This window comes from Abramis brama, assembly GCF_963993115.1.
Source record: "Abramis brama genome assembly, chromosome: 4".
Taxonomy (NCBI): Eukaryota; Metazoa; Chordata; class Actinopteri; order Cypriniformes; family Leuciscidae; genus Abramis; species Abramis brama.
Genome location: NC_139966.1, coordinates 23,327,870 through 23,351,888, shown reverse-complemented (window position 1 = coordinate 23,351,888; position 24,019 = coordinate 23,327,870). Strand labels below are relative to the sequence as shown.

General features: G+C 41.1%; 1 protein-coding gene across 1 annotated transcript; it reads right to left on the bottom strand.

Moving 5' to 3' along the window:
• Positions 1-667: 667 nt before the first annotated feature.
• LOC311081178 (tripartite motif-containing protein 16-like) lies at positions 668-18,359 on the bottom strand. Its single transcript, XM_084111582.1, has 6 exons — positions 17,710-18,359; positions 11,026-11,121; positions 10,706-10,939; positions 3,908-4,058; positions 3,707-3,754; positions 668-3,466 (listed from the first exon to the last, which is right to left on the bottom strand). The coding sequence occupies exons 1-6, from the start codon at positions 18,280-18,282 to the stop codon at positions 2,952-2,954; spliced, it is 1,617 nt and encodes a 538-aa protein (XP_083967708.1). The 5' UTR covers positions 18,283-18,359; the 3' UTR covers positions 668-2,951.
• Between the last annotated feature and the right edge of the window lie 5,660 nt (positions 18,360-24,019).

The following is a 24,019-nucleotide window of genomic DNA, read 5'->3' as shown; positions in this document are numbered from 1 at the left end:
CTAAGCTACATTGACTGCAGGTACCTCAGAGTTGATCATGGAACATATAAATTAAAGGAAAGCCATGCTTATTATTGGCAAGTGCAGGGGCAGTTGCTAATGACGGGTATGGAATGGTGTGACTTTGTTGTCTGTGCCCATGATGACATGTTCGTGCAGCGCATTTACAGAGACACTTCTGTGTTAAGCTCCCTGAAACATTTGATTTGCTCCCTGTGATTTGTTTTTCTTTTTTACATATCTACCAAAATACCAATCTATGCACAAGTAACTAAAGAGGCACAATTGCCCGAGAAAAGACATAACGTGAGATGAGATGGAAGACAAGCGTAACACCACGTTCTCCTCACAATCATGACGGTAGACGTAGAATCCACAGCTAGATCAATGAGTATAAAAGCCCTATGATTACAACAACCATCATTTAAAGTGTCACAAAATTCTTAAATTATGGGATTTTTTTCATTATTGATCATACATTGCACAGAGGTCAAAATTATTGTACAAATTCGATAAATATTGTACGTCTGGCAACACTGTTCTGCAGGCTAGTGTTAATAGAGGATGAGTTCATGACAAGACGACAACCCATTCTACATCATGTATTTGTACACACACACACATACACACACACACACACACACACTTAGTTGTGTAGTTAGGTTTTTATTATCTTTATGGGGACTCCATAGAAATAATGATTTTTATACTATACAAACTGTATATTCTGCATTTTTACATTTTCAAATAAGCATCATTTAGTATGTTTATTAATCCATTTCCTTCGTGGAGATCACTGGCTTGCTGGTCCCTCAATGTAGGTTAAACAAGTACACTCAAACACACACTGATCTTACTGTCTATATGAGGATTCATTACACACATTTATTCTGACATGTTATTTCACTGACAGAAGTTCAGTTGAAGTTTTAATGTAATGAAGAGAAAATAAGAGACTCTCAGTGCTTCTTAATACTTAAATTGACCCTTCCTCGTTACCTCGCTCCACCAGCCTGTGACCCAGAAACCGATCAAATTCAGTCATCTTGAAGGACATCTCAATTCTCTAATTGCACCTTGAGGAACAAGGTAGAGTTCTCAACGGGAATTTCCATCAGAATCCAGCACCACTCCAAACACTTTCCAGACCTCTGATTTTCCCACTCCTGTAGTAGCGACGGTGAATTCATGATGCACGTTGCACGCAGCAGCCAGACTTTCTTTACGGTGAACAGCAGCGATGATTAATAAATGTTTTTTTTATTTTTTTTTTATTTTTCACTGAGCGGAAAAGATTAAGCCTGAGGTCCAACCCGACCCGAGTCATTTGCTTATATTTTCGACCCGAACCCGCGGGTCCCGTCGGGTTTGTCGGGCCGACCCGACCCGTTGAGAACTCTAGAACAAGGAGTGAGGAGCTTCCAGAGGAGTGATGATGCACAGGTTTATCCTATGCGGAGTCTTTCTTGTCCAGAATCCTGACACACGTATAAATTCACCTTCTGTCATGACACGCACGTAAGATCCAATTGCAGTTTTAATAGGGTAATCCGTAATCGTAATCCAGTCAGGCAAAGGGTCAAAATCCACTTTACCCCTCACTTTATTTATAGGTTTCTCCACATATTACAAAATTCCAACCATTCCAGAACACAGTTGTACAATTTACCACATGTAGAGAAAAAGGGGGAAAAAAAAGATCAAGAAGATCAAAAGATAAGCAGGGATCCAGGACATACCTAATATAAAGGGAACAATTATTAACCCCAAATAAGAATGCTCAAATATACCCAATACAGTATCAAATATGCAAAAAAAAACAAAAAAAAAAAACACTTGTGCCAACCAAGGTAAATGTTTAAACAACATAGTCAATTATAAGTGTTAATACAGGAGTGGTAGCACACTAGTAGAAAGTACAATTATTAACTATTTTCCAGTATGCAAGCAGTGTATGTTTCCATATATGTAAGGAGAGAACCCGACATTTTGTAAAAGTTCTTGAGAGAGCCGTTCAGTGATTATCTGATTTTCTCCAGTTTAATAAAGTGAAAAACGTCTTTAATCCACAAGGTGAGTAGGTGGGACAGATGATTTCCAATGCAGTAAAATCCGACGTCTGGCCAGGAGGGACACAAAGGCCACAAAATCTGCCTTGTACCGTGGACAGTGAACTGGCAAAGAAAGTGTACCAAACAGTGCTGTTATAGCCACAGGTTCAATTGTTGTCTCAACTACCTCTGACATTGTCTCAAATATATCAGTCCAATATCCATGTAGGGTTGGGCAGAACCAAAATATATGTGCCAGGGTTGCAGGAGCCTGACGACAACGGTCACATATAGGATCAATGTCAGAATAAATTTTAGAGAGTTTGACCTTAGTCCAATGAGTATGATGGAGTATATTGCATTGGATCCATCCATGTTTGACACACACTGATGAGGAATACACCCTGCATAAAATACTCTCCCATAGTTCATCTGAAATATCCTCTAATAAGTCTTCCAGTTTTTATAGATAGCAGTGAGCTTCTATGTAGGGACCAATAACTTTAATTTATGCTTTACCTTTGCAGTTTAAATAAATCATATGTCACACATATATCAACAGGGCACCTTGTGTTATCTTTATTGTTTGTTAATTTCTTAAATAACCAAACTTTAACAACACAAGGGCAGATCCTTTGAGCGCAGCTGATGATGCTTTGAAGTGACGCTCGAGTGATCAAGAATATTTCTATATACAAATAAGCTTTCCTTAGATTCCTCCGTCCTCATTTTCTTCCTTTTCTCATGTCTCAGCTCCACCCCCTGTAGGATGCGAGGAAAGGAAGAGAGGATGCACAAATAAGAAATGAGAAGCACCCTCTACAACATCTCACTGTTACTGATTTATCATTCAGCTCAAAGCATTATGGGTAGAATCTCTCTACAGTCTGTTCTGATTCATCAACACAGTTTCACTGATCCATAAACCCTAAACCCAGGATAGAGCGGTTGAGTGAATGTCGTCTGGACTGTGTGGATGAGGCTCATTGTGTCTCTGTTTACGCTGTAGAAGGACAGAGTTCCTGCACTGTGATCCACATACACTCCTATTTTACTGATGATGGGTTTTACAGGGAGTTTAGTCACTATGTTATTGTGTATGAATGAGTAACTGGAGGAAGAGCAGTCCAAACTCCAGGACTGATCATTACATCCAAACACACACTCATGACTCGATCCCTTCCTGCTGATGCTCTTATGTGACACTGTTATACACACACTCCTGCTCCACTCAATCTCCCAGTAACAACGTCCACACACACTCTCTCTACAAAACACCTGAGGAAACACATCAAATCTGTCTGGATGATCATGATACGGCTGATCTGTGTAAGTGAATGTCATCACTCTGTTCCTCTCAGACAGGCAAAGGCGTTTATTCACTGTGTTCAGATCCAGAGTGAGCTGATGGGAATCTGGTGGAGAGAAAACACATCAGAATCAGGAATTATGAATCTGTCTGATCTTTTATTATAGCTGAACTCTTCATGTTCAATATATCATCAGTGTCTCAGTACAGTTTACCAGATATCCTGTGCAAATCATCATTTACATGATCAACTCTAAAACTCTTCAGTCATGTTTTCTTTCACCTTCTACAGGAAGAACATGAATACACTCAGTGAGTTTCTCTGCTTGCTTTCTTATTGACTTACATTGTAGGAAGTCACTCCTGGTTCTGGGAACAATGTTGGTGAAAGTGACTGTGGAAATCAACAGACATGAAGAGTGTGATTATCATGTCGAGAAAAAATTATCCCTGCACCAGTTCCCAAGAGATTTCTAATATGATCTTCTACATGATATGAAATGATAGAGGATCATTTCTGAGAGCTGATGAATCTCCAGGACTTTACCTCTGTCAGAGATCTTCTCTTTGCAGAAATCCTCCAGTTTGTCTCTCAGCTGATGGACAGATTCTCTCACGCCATCAAAAAAGGAGAGAGAACTGAAGGGATTGTCATTTACGTCTGTAGATTCATGAGGAGCTGAGAGAGACTGGAAACTCTACACAAAACAGAAATCAAAGCTCATCACCTCCACACTTCATCAATAACCTGCACTACTGTCAGATCTGAGCGGCTCTTGTTGATCTTTAGGAACTCTCCTCAATCCAGCACTTTCACAGCATCAGCTTCATTCTTCTCATATTCATTTTTTATCATGTTACAGCTATAAATTCAGTAACACCGTAACCCTAAGGTTGGAAGGAATACTGTGTGTTTTTCGTCCGATTTTGAGCCGATTTTAGGATCATACAACTCTTTTTTTGAGTCATTGTAGGGTTGAGTAGATTTAATCAGGAAAAGCAGTTCAAAGGCAACGAGTTGATTGACCATTATTTATAACTTTTGAGGAGTTAGTGGCTCTGAAATTTATAAGGACTCTTAGGAAACAATCCCAAGGTCAGGCTTTGTGGTTTAAATATGCTGAAGCCTCACTAATATACAGCCTCACATTCTGTTTGAGGACAAATTGATGATCTGATTCTGGTAAACATTACTCAAAATTTGAACTATAAGCCAAAGATTTTAAAAAGATAAGTAAAGAGATGATGGGAAATCTAGATGGGTGAAACTGGTACCATCAAGTTTGTGGATTTCACATTGTTGTTTCCTAAGAGATTTCCAGAGCTGAACTGCATTTGTAAGTGCATCTCTTTCAATCAATTAGAGTCTGACTGATGATGATATAATAACCGAAGACACAGATCAACACTTAAGTCATTGGCTCATTCTGCTGTCATGAAATTGTAACGGGATTAGGTGATTGACAGCAGCGTTTGCCTATCAGCAAGTAGTATCTTCTATTTAAAGGCTGATTGGCTGTTATCTGGGATGCGTCACGTCCGTTTTCCCCTTTTTGTTTGCTCGTGTTGACGGTGGTTGTAGGTAAGCGTGCTATGTTTTAATAGGTGATGATTTTGGGAATTGTTGGGGTGTTCATAACGTACTCGGTTACCTAACGTAACCTCGGTTCTCTCTAGAAGAGGAAACGAGTATTGCGTAAGTTGCTTACGCTACGGGTAAAGTCATCTTTTCTCGAGATATGAAGCCAAAAAATGATCCTTAATTTTGCATTTATTGTCAACGCGTTGCAGCAGCTAGCAGACCTAGAGCAGGCTAACTAGCGCGCTCATTGGCTGCCCTGCGGCAATCGCAGCAGCCTACCACTGAGCCCTGCGTGACGTCACGCCCAAGTGCCCCCACGCGTCATAGCCTGCCAGAAGGGGCGTGGCTTAGCGTATATATAAGGAAGGGCTCGGGGGCTTTTTACCTGGTTTTCATCGACTGAAGCGAGACCAGCTCGTGGCACGAACACGGCTGGTTATGCAATAATCCTCTTCTAGAGAGAACCGAGGTTACGTTAGGTAACCGAGTACGTTCTCTTACAAGAGGTTCTCTCGTATTGCGTAAGTTGCTTATGCTACGGGAACCCCTTGTCAACGCCGTGCACGCCAGCATCCACCACATAAGTCCCAGGGGAACACCCGGGGGACACAGATTAGTGGGAATAAGGCGGCCAACAGTGTGGGCCAGCACATGTACATAAGCACACAGTAAGGAATACAGAGCCCACATTAAAGAATATCAACCCTTATAGTGCAGCTCAATCAGGGGAGCTAGAATTAAGTGGCAGCCTGCGCACGAACGAATCTGGGCAGAACATACACATAACTTAGACTGACAAAAGTCTAGCCTGCAAGGCAGGAACTTCCAGGTTATAAAACCTAACAAATTTAGAGGGGGAGGCCCAGCCTGCCGCCATACAAATGTCATGAATAGAAATCCCGCTGGACCAAGCCCACAACGAGGCTATGCCTTTAGTGGAATGAGCACTGACGCCCAGAGGGCACTGCAGGTCTTTAGACGCATATGCTGCCGCAATAGAGTCCACTATCCATCTGGACAGACTGTGTTTCGAGGTGGCGAGACCCTTGGTGCGCCCACCGAACGAAACGAAGAGCTTCGTGATTCATTTAGCGTGATGTAAATCCTCAACGCCCTAACAGGGCAAAGGAGGTTACCATCGACTTCGTTACCGGATGCCGGTAAGGCCGAAAATGAAATGACCTGCGCTCTGAAGAGAGTGCCAATCACTTTGGGGACATAACCATGTCTCGGTTTGAGAATGACTTTAGAGTCATTAGGTCTGAACTCGAGACACGCGGCGTTAACAGATAACACGTGTAAGTCACCCACACATTTGACTGCAGACAGGGCTATCAGAAAAACGGTTTTGAGCGAAAGGTATTTCAGATCCACGGTCTGTAAGGGTTCAAAGGGATGCGCTTTCAGGGCCTCCAGAACCAAAGAAAGATCCCAAATAGGAACAGACGGGGGGCGCGTGGGATTCATCCTCCTGGCTCCTCTGAGGAAGTGGATGATAAGCTCGTTCCTTCCTATTGACTGGTCGTGCGTCGACTCTGCGAACGGTGCAATAGCCGCAACATACACTTTGTGCGTGGAAGGGGACCTGCCCATATCCAGTAGCTCTTGAAGGAAACAGAGCACCCACAAGACGCCACACGTTTGTGGGTCTAGATTTTTGTCGGTGCACCACCTGGCAAACACAGACCATTTAGAGCCTTCTCGTAGAAGGAGCTCTAGACTGCGTGATCGTGTTCACAACCCCTTCTGGCAGGACAACGGGTATCCGTTGATTATCCATGTATGCAGAGACCAGCACTCTGGATGAGGATGCCAAATCGAGCTGCTGGCTTGTGAGAGCAGATCCCTTCTCACCGGAATCGGCCATGGGGCTAAGTCTGACAGCCGCATCAGCTCCGGGAACCAAATCTGATTCTTCCATCGGGGGGCTATGAGGAGCGAGCGAGTGGCGAGCTTCCCTGATTCTCCTGATTACCTGTGGTAACAGTGAGATCGGAGGGAAAGCATACAGCGGGCAGCTGGGCCAAGCTTGGGCCAGCGCGTCCTCGTTCTTCGAAAAGAACCTTGGGCAATGAGCGTTGTCTTTTGACGCAAATAGGTCGACTTTCGCTTTGCCGAAAAGGCGCCACAGCAGCTGGACTGTTTGAGGATGTAGGGACCATTCTCCCGGAGGAACGTTGTCCCTGGACAGTCTGTCTGGGCCGTCGTTCAGGTGGCCAGGCACATGCGTGGCTCTCAGCGAGCGCAGAGAGTGCTGAGCCCAAACAAGAAGGCGTTCTGCCAGAGCACTGAGACTTCTGGATCTGACACCGCCCTGGTGGTTCACGTAGGGGAGGAAGTGCTTCATTGCATTCTCGACCGCTATCATCTCCAGACAGTTTATGTGAAGGCATCTCTCTCAGTCTGACCAATGGCAAAGACCGGCCTGGAGGTTGGAGGCGTCTGTTGAGATAACCCTCCGGTACGAGATAGCTTCTATTGTCACTCCCAACTGGTACCATTCGGCTGCTATCCAGGGCTCCAGGTGAGTCACCCTGATACGCAGACTGCCGGAAGCCCAGGCACGATATGGTACTCATGCGTTTAGCCAGCGTTGTAGCGGGTGCATACGCAGCAAGCCCAGCTGAAGCACTGCTGCAGCTGAAGACATACAGCCTAGCATTCTCTGAAACGTTTTCAGGGGAACAACGCTGCCTTTCTGGAAAGACGCAGCCAGGTGTCGAACAAGGCAAGCCGTCATAGAAACCCAGTCTAGCTCTATCCCCAGAAAAGAGACTGTCTGACTGGGCAGTAATGAGCTCTTGGTCCAGTTGGCCCGTGAGACCCAAGTTTTCCAGATGGCTGAGAAGCATCGTCCTGTAAGATACTAGTTCTATCTCTGACTGTGCCAGAATCAACCAATCGTCCAAATAGTTCAGTATTCACATGCCCTGACTTCTGAGGGGAGCGTGAGCCGCGTCCATGCACTTCGTGAAAGTACGGGGTGCTAAAGACAGGCCGAACGGAAGGACGATGTATTGAAATACCTGACCGTCGAAGGCAAATCTCAAGAATGGCCTGTGACTGGGTATTATCTGAATCTGAAAGTATGCGTCTTTCAGATCGAGAGAGATAAACCAGTCCCTCGGGCGAATTTGCGCGAGGATTTGTCTGGTCGTGAGCATTTTGAACGGTCGCCTCATGAGAGCTTTGTTCAAATATCTCAGATCTAAGATAGGTCTGAGAGCTCCATCCTTCTTTGGCACGAGGAAATAATGGCTGTAGAAGCCTGACTCCCTCTGAGAAGGAGGTACTGGTTCTATGGCCCCTTTACACAGCAGCTTTGCTATTTCTGCGCGAAGTAGGTGTGCTACTTCTTGATTCACTCTCGTCTCTGTCCGTGCTAGAAAGCGCGGAGGACGGCGAGCGAATTGCAGCGAATAGCCCTGCTTTACTGTGTTCAGCACCCATTCTGACACACCTGGAATCGCTTCCCATGCTTCTGCATGCATAGCTAGGGGTAGAATGGCCTCTCGGTTCCGGCCGCCGCACAGTGCAGGCTCGTGAACCTGAATCTGAGGTATCGGCGCGGTGAGCGCGCTCTCGATGCTTGAACACAACGGCATGCTGAAAGCGACGGCTGGCCGGTTTACACTCAATGCTTTGTGGGTGTTGTCCCCCGGGATAACCGTATAACAGAGCGGGCAGTGAGTAGGTGTGGGCACTGTATCGTGGGCATATTTCCTACATCTATCACTCGAGCGGCATGTGACAGCTTTATGAGTGTGGGCTCTGTGAGAGGGAGTGACACGGGGAACCCAGGGACACGGGGAACTCGACCCAGGCAGAGAGCGCAGATCACGTGGTGGTCTCCGTCGCTGAGCGGGGCTCTGCACGAGCCACAGGAAGTGCGAGGCATTTTGATAAAAACGTCTTGTGCTCTTTTAGAACAGAGGGTGTGTGTCGCGGCGGCGAACATACACAGAGCTGAAGTATAAAGGAACTGTCGCCGGATAGCGTAGCAGGCACGGATGGCTGAAGGCGGCGAAAAACGACCGGCTTCCTCAGATGCTGTCCTTTGCTTGCTAGTCGCTTGCTTCGACGGCGGCGGCTTCTCTCAAAGATCCAGCGATGCATAGAGGTTCACTGAAGAGATGAAAATCAGGTAAGCAGCCCCCGAGCCCTTCCTTATATATGCTAAGCCACGCCCCTTTTGGCAGGCTACGACGAGTGGGGGTCACGCAGGGCTCAGTGGTAGGCTGCTGCGATTGCTGCAGGGGAGCCAATGAGCGCGCTAGTTAGCCCGCTCTAGGTCTGCTAGCTGCTGCAACGCGTTGACAATAAATGCAAAATTAAGGATCATTTTTTGGCTTCATATCTCGAGAAAAGATTACTTTACCCGTAGCATAAGCAACTTACGCAATACGAGAGAACCTCTCCTAAGAGAACCTGAAATTGTTTGTATATTAATCATAGTGCAGCTTGTTATATAGGGCTGGTATGGTTGTGTGGGCTTAACATTCTTTTCGCGTACTAAATAAGCATGATTCCCTGTATCCCATTGTGTTGTCGGTGGGCATGACTGTGACCAATTCATGTCTATAAAGCGTGCTATCTGGCGTGATATCCTGATGGTAAGTGTTTAAACGCAACTATAATTGGGAGTGGGGATAGTATTTTGATTGGTAACATCTCCTTTTGTGTTCGTTATAGGATTCTCCCTCTAGTTCTATGCCGTGATTTTTTCCTGCTGCTGTCTTCACGCGGTTAAATCGATGTGGTTTATATAGCCGCGCAGACGCGATCATCACCATTAATAAAAGGGCTCGTTTGATTCTTATTGTGCCGGTTTATTGCCCTGCTTCACATTTCTGGCCTCTTGTTTCTTTTTTTCTTTTGATTTAAACCATTTAATCTTTTTTTTTATTTTTATTTTTTATTTTTTATTTTGTGGAAGTAAAGTTTGTCTGGCTTGGTTGAATTTATTTGCTTTTTTTTCACTCTTTGTAAAACCAATTATTTGGTTATAGCTCTGGATGTATGTGATAAATTATCTATAAATGCAACTCTATTTGTGTGTGATCATCTACTGAATTCAAGTTGTTTTGTAGTAATCTCAGGTGACCAACTATTTGATCCTTTTGTTTTTTTCTCCTTATTTCTGTTTGTTATTGATATTCATTGCTGTGAGGACTTGCTTCATTAGTGATGTCCACATTACCATTTCTATGTTCATTTTTATAGTATCTTATTCTTTTTATTTATTTATTGGAGGAGCTGGGGTCCCACGGTTGGATTGCTCTTCCTCCTTATGGTGGTGGTTCTTCTTTATCAGGTGCGGTGTACACTTTGTGTGTTTGATAGTGTGATTAGACTACACGGGTGTGCGTGTGTGTGGACATGTGCCTTGTAAAACCAAGCTCCACATTGATTCCTGCCATTGGGAGTCTCAGCCCTGCCGGTATTATTTAGTTTTTGTTTTACATACATAACTGCTACATATTAAGTTGGGTTGTATTTTTTTTTTTTTTGAAGTAGGGTTTTCAGTGTTTCTTGTTGGTTTTAGTGTTCAACATTTTAAACCATTTTTTAAACATTTGTATTTTTTGCTCTCTACCCACGTCTCTTGACTAATTCTATGAGGGAACCGAACCGTAGTCGGACTTTCTTACTAGTAAAAACTTGGGCTTGTGTCTCAAAATTGCACCGCCCCGCCACAAAATGTTTTTCTGTGAGTCTCTTACTCAAGTTCACTATGATCCTGTTCTTCTAGATCTCTGTTACCTGCAGGAAATGGATGTGATCCGGTGTTTGTGAAAGCTGCTCCAGCTCAGCATCTCTCCTCCTCAGATCATTGATCTCCTGCTCCAGTCGCTCCAGTCGTCCTTCAGCTCGACTCACTGCAGTCTTTTCCTGATCTCTGATCCGCTGTGTCGCCTCAGAGCGGCTTCTCTCAATGGAGCGGATGAGCTCAGTGAAGATCCTCTCACTGTCCTCCACTGCTGTCTGTGCAGAACGCTGTTAGGACACACAACACAATCACACAGTGGCTTCAGTGAGTCCTGACTGAGACGTCTCAAACTTCTCTTCTTCTCCAGACTCACCTTATGTGACACCACAGCCTCTCTCAGCTGCTGAAGATCTTTCTCTCTCTGCTGGATTCTCTGCTGGAACGACCTCTGCGTCTCCTTCAGCTGGTGCTAAAGGACAAACCAATGACAAGAGAAACATCACATTAATCATCAACTAAACAGATATGAATCAAGTATCAGTGAAGTGGTGAGATTGAGAGGTTAAAGGTCTTGCATGATAAGATTATAGGTTCATTTATTAATGCCAGGATTATTACATCATTGCCTAGCTTTATATGGATATTTTACCTAGAAATGTAAATTATTTCATTGTATACTGATCCTCATGTCTTTCCAAACTTGTATGATTTTCTCTTGCAGAACACAAGAGAATATGTTCTGAAGAATGTCTCTGTTTCTAAAGCCCAAATCAAATATGTTGACACATCAATAACATCAAACCGCACTGGCTCATGCATGTCACATGACTAAACATGCCTCCCTATTTTATTTTTCTTGTCGCTGCAGAAGACGTTAGATTACCCTTAGAGTTGTATGGATTTCTTTATGCTACCTGAGAGGACTAGAGACACTCGATTTTTATACTCTCTTTTTCAGAGTACTTACATTTTAATTATGTATTGGTATATAAAGACAGTTTAAATAAATTTGGGAAAAAGTTTTTTAGAAAAATCCTGCCTACCCTGCCTTTAATAAAGGGGGCGAGGCCTGGTTAAGTTAGTTAGATGTGTCTCGTGTCCAAGGCTACGTTCAGACTGTCAGTCCAAATCCGATTGTTTGTGTATCCGATTGGAATCTGATCTAAAATTATTGATGTCCACACAATGTATCGCAACTGTTCAGATCTGATTTGTGTGTCAATGTGGCTCTTTCGTTTTCCGATATATCTGCATTGGTTTCTATGGCAATGATGTTGCGTAAGCATAAGCCAAAAACAACAAAAACCACGACATGGACGGGTTTGCAATAGAGATGTTGTCTAATTTACATTTTACAACAATGAAGTGTTTAGCCACGCGTTGGACTATTGTGTCTTCTGAGGCAGCGGCCGAAACATAGGAGGCTGTTATGCTTTATTCCGTGTCATCTCCGCCGGTTTCAGAACTCCTTTATATTGTCATTTCCTGCTCGTCCGGCACCTTTGTAACAACACAGCATTGACTTTCAGCATGTCTCCAATAACAACATCTGGCGTTTTACGTGGCGCGAGAAAGTCACATAAACCATGCGAAATCCGATCAGAGTGGTCAGACTGAAACGGATTAACAGAAATGCGATTTGAATAAGATTCCAAACCATATATGAATGTAGCTCGAAACGGATTTTTTAAAAATTGCATTTCATGTGATTTTTGAATGTTCAAAAGCCGTTCACACTAGCTAAATCTGATCAGATTTCAATCGGATATGGAAAAAATCGGATTTGGACTGAGCCAAAAGACACGGATTTGTTGAGCTTTTATATACTCCTTTTATTAATTAGTGAGTTGTTGCAGCGCTAGATTTTGGTACCGTCTTTCAGTGTTAGGACAGACCTAGTCTTGCGTAGCCATACCTTCAGACTGACGGCAGAAGGTCAGGGCTCGTGTTCTTAAAGCTTCTAAGAATCCTCTCACAAAACTCCTAATTTAGCTTAAAAACTTCTACGTAGGAGTCTTAGCTTAAGAGCGATTCGGGACCGATCTGAGAGCAACTCTGAGCAAGGAAAAGACAAAAATGTTCATCTTAGTGAGGAGGCGGGGCTGACCCCGTTGCTATGTATGACACAATCTTTTGAAGACTGATTGGTTGGTTGTCCAAGAAGGAAAAAAAAAGAGCGATTTCAAGTGTAGGGTCTACTCTAAGGTTTCACTTTGAAATTACATGCGTGATTTTTCCCATTTTACCATTCTCTCTCTCTCTCTCTCACACACACACACACACACACACACACACACACACACACACACACACACACACACACACACACATTATATATACAGTAGCTCAAATTATTAACGGTTCATTCCCCTGCTTGTGTGCACCAGGAAAGCCTGCTATATTCATAAATGCAGTTTTTTGAGCCTGCAAGGTGGGAATGTCCAGTGGAAACGAAATGAACTGCGACACAATAAGAGGTTCAGAAAGTGCTGTAATTGTTTGTGTGATCACTCAACTTACAGAAGGTTGTGACAGACCCAAATCATCACTGCTGCATTGTTGCATTTTCCCAGTTGCCAAATATCATAATGTAGTGATTACTTTAATTTCTGGTGCTATGGCACTTCTGCGCTGTGTTGGAGATGTTAGCCTGTCTCTATATGATCGGTCACAAACATGATCCCTGCACTATCTAATCTATAGCGTCTTATTAACTCACTGTCATCCATTGTCTGCAACACATTTCTTCTCCCTCTTCATCTTTCTGCCATTTTTTCCTCTGCTAAAGAAACCCATAAGCCTCTTAAAAGTCCTTGTCCGTACTCCTAACAAACAACTCATTGTCACAGTTGTAAACACAACGTATTTCTTCTTTCACAAGTGAGTTTAGCATCATGGCATTTGTTTCCAGGTGGACCATAAAAGAATGCGACACACACGTCTCCCGGACATCCTGTAGAATTCAACAAATCAGATAGCGGCTTCGAAACTCCTGAAGTGTTTCCAGAAAAGTGTGCCATATGCATCAGACGTTCAGCCAACGGTCCGTGGGCGTGATGTCTGAGGGTGAGACTAGGACAGACCAGGTTCGATGTCATTACAATGCTCTGTGGCTGAATGAATGTAATTCATAATAACACAATCAGGGTTTTCCTGTTCTGTGATTTTTTAATAAGTGATATTGCAAGTGAGATGCTGAAGCAAATCATATGATGTTTATCTCACGTTCCACACTTTAAAAAGCTGTAAATATCAGAGGTGGAGGTCTTGAGTTAGGCTACGTGACTGCACTTGCTAATTTAAAGATTTCTATAAATGAAGAAAATGACTTTGACTTGAGAACGAATACAGTCAATTAAATCCGTCTCAAACCGCATGACTCTATAATGACTTTATAAGAATTAAATCAATAAAAAAAATTAGTGACATTAGCTAATATACAAACTGCAAGCCACGGAACCAGCGGCGCCAGGGCCTTTGATCAGAGTCTACGTGCTGCATGATGCTGTGCAAGCACAAAACAATACAGGAGTAGAGGAGAATCTACGAATATTGTTTGTTTGGATTTAAACACTTCCGAATGGACCATATTTTGGTGTATGCACAATTTGCAACCCAAACATGACCGCCTCAACCTTGAACTTTATTTACCTCGTGTAAAACAGAATAGGTATGTAACTGTGTCTCTTATGGATAATTTCTCATAATATCTAGAGATTATGAAGATATTTGATGTTGAGTTTTCTTGCTGTCTGAAACAAGATGGTGTTTTTCTTCAAATATCTTGTAGCTTTGCAATGTTGTGTGGCACAATCTGGTTAATTTCTTGAACTTTGTGTCAAGCAAAATTGTGACTGACCTGGTTCACTCATGCCAATCATCATTACAAGTGTCACAATCACCAGCTGGAGTTCTTGATAGCCACCAGAGGGCACCCCAAACCAGACTATTGTCATTCCCTCATGAACTACATTTCCCACAACCCATTGCCAGGTCTCATCATCCCTGATTGCTTACAGCTGGTTCTCATTACCTTGTCAACCTCTGCCTACATAAGCCTGGCTCATTGTGTCATTGCAAGCTCTTGTATGTGTCACTGCTGTGTGCGCCATTGATTATCTGTTCCATGGTTTTGACCCCTGCCTGTTTCCTGGATCACCCTGTTTGCCTGAGTTTCCTGCCTGGTGTTTGTGTTGGAATGTTTACTCTGTGTTTATGACCTTTGCCTGTTTTATTTGTATTATCTTTGGATTACCCTTTAAAGGGGTCATATGATAGTGATGGTAAAATGAAGCTTTGTGAAGCACTGGGGATTTCCCCCTCGACTGTATCGTAAAATGGTTCATTACTCGAAGCTTTTCAACACGTTGCACACTAATGACATCTTGTGGTAAAGCTGCCTTTCTGTCCCAGAAGACTAATCCATTTTTTTTTTCCATGTAATAAATCACTTTGTGCTCTGTAAACCACAAAGCAATAAAATGAATCCTCATAATTCATGTGTAAGTGTTGATGTAGTTCTTACGCAGTGTATGAACAAACAACTCTATGAATGAATTTATGAAGAAAAAACATGTATAAATGGGACTTGTACAGAAACCATTCTTATGAATCTGCTTTGATCAACAAATGTAGCCTTATTCACATAAACTTTAGCCTCAGTCCTAATCGTATGAGTTAATAGGCAAGGCTCATGTAGGCATATATAGTCAAAATAAAATAAAATGAATGTGGAATGGTGAAGTGCTTGTAAAATGGGGAGGTGACATTTTATTTTGTGGGTAATTTAAGAAATGAAAGGAACAGGACTCCAACAGTGTGAGGGCTAAGTCTATTTCTTTTTTTATTTTCTACTACCGAAGGGCATGACACTCGAAACCCGCTCAAGGGGTTCACGCTATTTTTGAATCTGAATACGAAGCAGTCACGTGACTGTGTGTGGAAATCAAGCTTCGGACGTCACAGATCACATGGTTATGGCAAAACGAATCATGCTCCGATACACTGCTTCAATGTGAGATGTTTCGTTTTTTTGATACAAGCTTCGAAGCCTCGGTGCCGAACGTCACATCACTATCATATGATGCGATTTCATGTTTTCCTTTTTCTTTAGTGTGTTATGTAGCTGTTGGTGCAACTGCAAGTATAAGATCTGCAGAGTTACAAAGTTCAAAGCATCTACGTCAGAATGTAGGGCAGAGTTTCATAACAGCGCAAATGTATACGCAGAGAAAGAAGATGTAGCTTTTATTCTCGCTGTATTATTGTTGCTGCCGGCCATGTCATGGAGACGATGTGTTTTTCGTTGCGAAAGCCAAACTAGTTTGTTTGGCCTTCCAAAAGAGGACACAATTAGAAAACAGTGCTTAATCTTTATTTACAACACTGTTCCAGAACAGTACAACTACAATTTTCAACGGTGTGCTGCGCATTTTTCGGAGGATTGTTTCCAGAACCTGCGAGAGTACAAGGTCGGCTGTGCACAAAGGCCGATTCTAAATACATTCTGTTGCTTCTGACTCAGACACAGCCTGTAAGTTTTCATATTTTAAGAATTTGCTACTGACTATTCAAACGTGAGTTTTGAGCAGTATAGAGTAATGCTTGCTTGTCGTTTCTATGATCACAAATGCAGACATGGTTTTATGTTTACATAGTGTTCTCACACCTGTAGCCAGGGCCGGAGTGGGGCCACTTTTCAGCCCGGGAGTTTCAGGCCCAAGACCGGCCCACTTTTTCCATGGTGGAATTCCAAATTAGCACTTTTTCCAAATTGGATAAATGAAGCAACAGTTCACCTCTTACTATTGTGTAGTTTGTATTAATACCATGGTTCAACAAATAATTTAAAGGTTAAATAATAATTCACTTAGACTTTATAAGAAGCAATTGCGACTTTATTTCACGCAATTCTGACTTTATATCTCGCAATTCTGAGAAATAAAGTCAGAATTGCGAGATGTAAACTCGCAATTGTAAGATAAAAAGTCGCAATTATCTTTTAAAATGTTTTATTCTGTGGCGGAAACAAGCTTCCGTACCTCCTGGCCTCTTCCTCCCATCCATCCTCCCTGATGCGTACCGTTACGGTAGGGCCGGCCCAGCTATCGGTAGGCGCCGGCGGTACCGCGGTAGCCTACCTGAGAAAACGTTTTGGAAAAGACGGGCTATGGACCCAACCAACTCTATAGGAGGGGAGGGGAGAACTCCCTCACATGGTAACTTGTTACAACCCATGCAGAGGCTGCGCGCTGTGGTGTCAGAATGCGGAACGTGTGTAGCCTAATGTAACTAACGTGACAAATGTGGAAAAAAACATCCTCGACCGGTCCAAAAGTGAAGCGGCCCACCGGGAATTCTCCCGATTCTCCCGATTACCCACCCCGGGCCTGCCTGTAGAATGGCACAACGCGTGAAAAGACAGTATAAGTCATTATAATCAGTAATTATTTCCCTAATGAAATAAAACCTTACCAATCTGATACGAACTGGTCCAGTCGTGCTGGCAAAGTTGATCGATCAGCTTGGTCATCTGCATTTTTCAGATTTTTTGCAGATTCTGGCTCGATATGATCACTTGTCATTATTGCTTTTAGGGAGCTGATGTTCCAAATATGGTAAAGGCCGTGACATTTTCGTCACACGCTTAAGGTTTTTGGACCAATCACAATGCTGGATCAAGCCAATCAGAGCACACCGCGCTTTTCAGAACAATGAGCTTTGTAAAAAGCGAGTGTTTCAGAAAGGCGGGGCATAGAGGATCAACAATAATGTATAATATGTGTAAAATAATGACTTTTTAAAACCTAAAACAGCCTAAACACATTGCATTAAACCAAATATATTAAACCATCATATGACCCCTTTAATAAACTACTCCATTTGGATCATCAACATTTGCATCACCACACAGTACATGAACAGTACTTTTTCTATTATTTTTCCATTATTATGTAAACACACGCTAGACGGGCATCCTGTGTTTTTAACAGCAAAAACGTGTCCTGTGTGAACCTGCCCTAAATGAGATTATAATGGGATTTATTTAAGTTCATACCTGTTTCACTGTCCTCTGAGCTGCCGCTGGTACAGTGTTGTGGTTTTTATGTTCATCCATCATACACAGCACACATATACACTTCTGATCAGTGCGGCAGAAAACCTCGAGGACCTTGTCGTGTTTCTGGCAGATCATCTCCTGCAGTTGTCCAGTGGCATCAGTCAGATTGTGTCTCTTTCCTTTAAAGAAACTCTCATGTTGTTCAAGGTGATTCTGACAGTAAGAGTTCAGACACACCAGACAGGACTTGACAGCTTTGTGTTTTCTTCCAGTACAGACGTCACACTGCACATCTCCAGCTCCAGCGTAACAGTCAGCAGCAAGTTTAGTCTTCTTCAGTTTCTCCACCATTTCAGCCAGAATGGTGTTTTTAGCTAAAGCAGGTCTTGGCCTGAAGGTCTGTCTGCACTGAGGACAGCTGTAGACTCTCTTCTCATCCTCCTGATCCCAGCAGTCTGTAATACAGATCTTACAATAACTGTGTCCACAGGAAGTGGTCACTGGATCCTTCAGGAGATCCAGACACACTGAACACATGAACTCATCCTGAGAAATTCTGGCTTCTGCCATTTTACTGCATGAATACAGAGACACAAACACACAACAGCTCAACTGCACTTCAGTATCACTTTCTCTGAACTCATGTGTTTCCTGGTTCTGTGTTTGAGTGACGTGTGTAAAACAGGTGTGTCTGTAAAGCAGTGTGACAAGGCCTTATGAGCAAAACAACTGAGCACCTGTGACAGTAGAATTCGTAGTTTTAAAGATTATCCACACATTTATCAGATTCAGTATATTTGAAGTCACAGAGAAAAATGTTTTAAGATTTGCAAACTTGTAGATTTTTTTTCTCTACCACAAACACAAGTTACACATTAAATCCTTCATTGCAGGTGCACATATCCTATTATACGAATGACAAATTAAGAAATTCATACGCTCACATTTTTGGTAATCTTGCTGCAGTGAAAATCATGGACATATTTTGGAAACATTTGCATACATCTACAAATAAGTATGTGAATTCATCCAATGAGACTTTTTACTTGGATATTTTTATGGCACAAACACAATTTCATAACTACAACTATTATGCCCCTATTATTTTTGAAAATGTTTAAAGTTGAAAGTGCACGATAAATGAAGTTATTGTCTCCCAAAAGAAAGAATAGACTCTGAACCGCCTTTACAAGTCGTTTGTGTTTTGAATCTTCTTTACGGTTCTACGTCACTACGAGATACATAATTAATAAATACATAATGTGATACATTTTGCATAGTGGCTTAGCTCATTGATTATGTGTGAGGTTTATATGGGTAGTATGCTATTCATTTTGTTTTATTGTTGTGATTCTACAGCAAGAGAATAATAGAATTTAATCAGAACGTCAAATGATTTTTAACACACCATTTACATATTTTGGGCTCCTGTGAGATTTACTCGCACACAGACATCAAGAATCAGCATATGAATCTCAACAATGGTGACATGCTTCATGCTGCAATGCATTCTGAGTGCATCATACGAAACTTATCCATAGCTCCCAGAATGCATTGCAGCATGAAGCATGTCACCATTGTTGAGATTCATATGCTGATTCTTGATGTCTGTGTGCGAGTAAATCTCACAGGAGCCCAAAATATGTAAATGGTGTGTTAAAAATCATTTGACGTTCTGATTAAATTCTATTATTCTCTTGCTGTAGAATCACAACAATAAAACAAAATGAATAACATACTACCCATATAAACCTCACACATAATCAATGAGCTAAGTAACTACATGATGATTATACTCTTATCATCAATCAGCTTACAGCATCCGATTATATATTCTCTTGCTGTTCTCACCATAACAAACAGACACAGCTGCCAGAGAAAAACTAATGTTAAAAAGTCAAGATCCTGACTAAAGCACACACGGATCGCCACAGTGGTAACATCAAATCAAACTATTACTTTCAAATAAGTAATCAACATCTAAACCTCTTCTTAATTATTTTCTGTAGATGTCTGACATAAATAAAGTCAGTCTGGTTAGTAATAAGTGAAGCTGGTAATGCTGTTTGTGGAGTTGTTTAATCAGATCTTGAGAGATTTAATGTATTTTATCTTGGCTGGAAGTAGTTCTTGTGTTTCTCTTTGCTTCAGTGATTATGCTTGTTAACAACAGGTGTTCATCAATAATGCACAATCATTATTCAATCACTTAATTATCTCATTACCTCCAACACTGATTAACCCTTAAAGACCGATACGGCCGCCCGCGGCATAAAATAACTATCGTTCTAAAATGTTTAATAACTTTTGAGTCGCTAATCCAATCTGTATGCTTTAAAATGCACCGTAAAGATGAGATTCTCAGCTTTCCCGTGTTATCACGGTTGTCTCTATTGGTCATTCATAGGCTGCGTAGTGCCGGTGATTGCGTCATCAAAATCTGCAGCAGTAATTCGTCAAGGAAACACATGTGGTTTCTTTCTCTGAGCCAAACAGGAACGATTGTTGATGCTTAGTCCCACCCCCATGCCCAGATTCGTCCAAACGGTCATCAACTCAACCAACAAACATAGTGATTGGTGATTTTAACAACCAATCACGTTTCTTTATACATTTTTAACAAACGCAATGTATTGAAAACTACGCATGAAAACTAACGGATGCAAAGTTTTTGACCATAGCGCAAAACACGAAAGAGCGCAAAACATGAAAGAGCATAAAACACGAAAGAGCATGAGTATGTAAAAAAAAAACAGCAGTACAAATCGGAGGATGTGTTAGAATTGATTTTTTTAAACGAGTCGTTAGACCTGGTGGAACCTTCCGATTCAGAAGATTGTTTGAATCATTTGCACTGTTTATTTATCTATTTGTATTTAGTTTGTGGAGATTATTTGCACTATTTGTTCATTAGCACTCAGTATATTACCCTCAATGAACCATTTCTTCATTTGCACTGTTTATTTCTTTTTGTATTTAGTTTGTGAAGATTATTTGAACCATTTGTTCATTTACACAATGTATATTGTATTGTTAGTATTTATATTGCACAGTTGTCACTACTTGTTATATTGTTTGCATTTGTTGTTCATGTTCAAATTATAATATAATTTTCTGAAGAAAAATGTTTGCTTCAGTGTTCTGTTGTAATATAACAACTTTTCTATTTACTTTACTTCCTGAACTTATTTGGACACATCTACATTGTCAGTAAATGTAATACACCTGTTTTTACTCAAAAACGCCTAGAATAATATTATAATAAATGGCTATAACTTGCTGAGGGATTGTTACATGTAGACAAATTTTCATCTGGAAGTCTAAAACAACCAAGTCTAACTTTCTAAAGGAAAAAAACTAAACTTCAGGAAGTTCTCTTTGAGTTCACACTGAAAACACCAAATTTTTTGCTGCCGTTTTTCTTAAAATCCTGTTAATTTCATAAATTCTCTGACAAAAGAAATGTAAAACTGGGACTTCAAATGAGCTAGCTGGAAACTTTAGGTTCTCCTGTTTAAAATGATATATGGCACTTGATGCTTGCTGCTAGAATGGGTTAGAAAAACAAAGAAAAGTACAGGTGAGTCAGGCGCCCCAAAAATGTTCTAGGTCTTTAAGGGTTAAGTGTTACATTTAACAGCCTGTAGTGTGCACACTAAGCAGTGTTCATTTCATCTGGGCAAACCCATGTGGGGCCTACATGGAAACCGAGGACAAAACTGGCTGGGTCCCAGTTAGATAGCCCAGGTCAAACCCATTTGGGCCCCACATGGCTGTGCTGGCTGGGAATATGCCCTGCAGTGTCGCACCAAATCACATCTGCTGACCTGCAACAGAGACTTAACCACTTGGAAACAGGCACTTCCAGCCCCCTAGGTTATTTGGTTAGTTTCGCTCAATTCCTGGATTCCTATGGGATCAGATTGTTATTTGATCTTATAGACACTAAACAATTTGAAATATTGGTCCTTTAGATGTTTAAATTTTCACTATTTACTATCCGTCTATGCTTCATCCAAGATGTCTCCCATCATTGTATTCTGGAGGCCAGAAATGCAAAAGGAAGTCAGCTCAATTGCTCTGATCATGCCACAGATCTGTATGGATTACATTTGGCTGTGGTTTACATTTTAAAAGATATGATTACAAGTCTGTCTTATCCATACTGTTAGGGGATTTACAGTTAAAGACCCAAAGACCAGATATGATTAATTAAAACTGGAGTTAGAAGTGCAGTCAGTTTAAGACAAGAGTCAGAATTCTAAGAAATTTAAGATTTTTTTTACTAAAGATAGTTTGCAGTTTCATCAGGCAGAAGTCAGCTTCAAGACTCACAAGGAGTTTGTAGGCCGCCCTGCTTACAGTTACAAAGATCACAGCAGTTATACCCTTTACCAAGGTCTAAGCTACTTCATTACTTCAGGTTGAATGATTCTGATTGGCTAAGAAATAGATAAACACACATTTTCCACACACAGACTGAAGCATATCTCCATCGATTATGCAGCTGACACTCGGACCCTGAATTTAGGCGCGTCGTGACATTGCTGGATGCCAACGTGTCGAAGAAAACAAGTCAGTCCATCTCCAATAATGCCTGTTGTTACTTAACCAAGAATGCTAACACACACACCGACACATAGCTTCTTCAAGGTTGGATTTGGCCAGGTTCTAAATATAAACAGGAGAGTCGTCTTAAAACATCAAGGTTACATCTTTCTCTCAAGGAGAGGACACTTTAATCTAACACAGTAAAATAAAGACTTTAACTAAGAAATCACTCAACTATAGGTTTCAATGACCCCTGTGACCATTGCTGTCAGGGTACCCTAGAAAAGCAGATGGATGTATCGACACGTTAAACAAGTCCATATTTCATTTCTGGAAGCTGGGCTAAATGAGCAAGCACTGTTATGGCATTCTTGACATTAATCCAGACCCTCAGTCACCTCTCAGATATTTCATACAGACATTTAAAGAATACATGAAAGATCATTTTGATAATCACACTGGCAATTTCTATAACAAAGTAAAATCATATTTAGAAGGAAAAATATTGATTAATACCTTATATAATCACTCATTAGATATACATTGAAGCAGCAGTGGATTCCAGGATCCACCGCTTAAATACAAGGCACCATTTATTTTGTCTGATTTATCCACTGCTCTTGCTGTCACTACTGCCTTGAGATTTTGTACAGTGATATATGGTCAAATTGTCTTTATTAGTACTGTATTAGTGGCAGTTTAGCCATAATTATTGTCTTATTCTGGTCAATAAACTTTAATATCACTCAATAAGTGCCATAATTAATGTTGATATAACTTTCACTTAGAACAGGGGGTCAAAATTGTCTTTATTACACTATTTTAGCCATTTATAACTCTAAAACCAGCTCTAATTAAACATAGTTACATATTGTTCAGTTAACTTAATAGATGAAGTACATTCCTACACAAAAATAATGAATGGTTTGCTAAGTTGTATAAAATGGCTAAAGGCGCTTACTCTACATTCAGTTAATCATTTATTACTAGCCTATTTTTGCTTATTTATTGCATGAATAATGATCTTATTCAAATGTTTAAATAAAGGCTATCGCCTTACAATATGTTAGGTTAATCATTAATTACTAGTGTGTTGTGCTTAACTAATGCATAATTGTGAACAAGTTAATAATTGATTACTAGTGTATTTATGCTTAACTAATGCATAATTCTGGACCATTAAAATAAAGTGTTACCGGAGATCTTAATGAATGCCATGCACATTTTGGACATGTGTATGAATGAATGCACATCTTGTATGAAATTCATTCAGTGACAGTGGAAACACAAACAGTCTTACATTCTCAACATCAGTTTCATCTGAATCTGTATATCTTTATGGCGAGACTGAGGCCCTTTTCTTAGGCAGTAGTTAATACCTTTATCTTAGCATTAGTATGATATTGATTGTCTGAAAAATAGTTTTAAGTGGGAGGAGAGATCAGATTGAGGCACTTTACAGTATAGAAAATATTTTAAATTAAGTTTATTAAATTTAGTTTAAATTTATTACTCAATAATTCTTGTGCATATTATGCAATGGTAGTTACACAACTGCCATAACAACTACACACATCACAAGAGGTTCACATTATTTACTGGACCTGACACTGTAAAAACAAAATGTTTGTCCTCTGTACATGAATTTAAATCTAAGTTAAAGTTTTATCTTCTTGCATGGGCATTTAATTAATCTAAATTATGTTTTATTTTGCTCAGTATTTGCAGTTTATCTTTCTCTCTTTCACATCTTAGA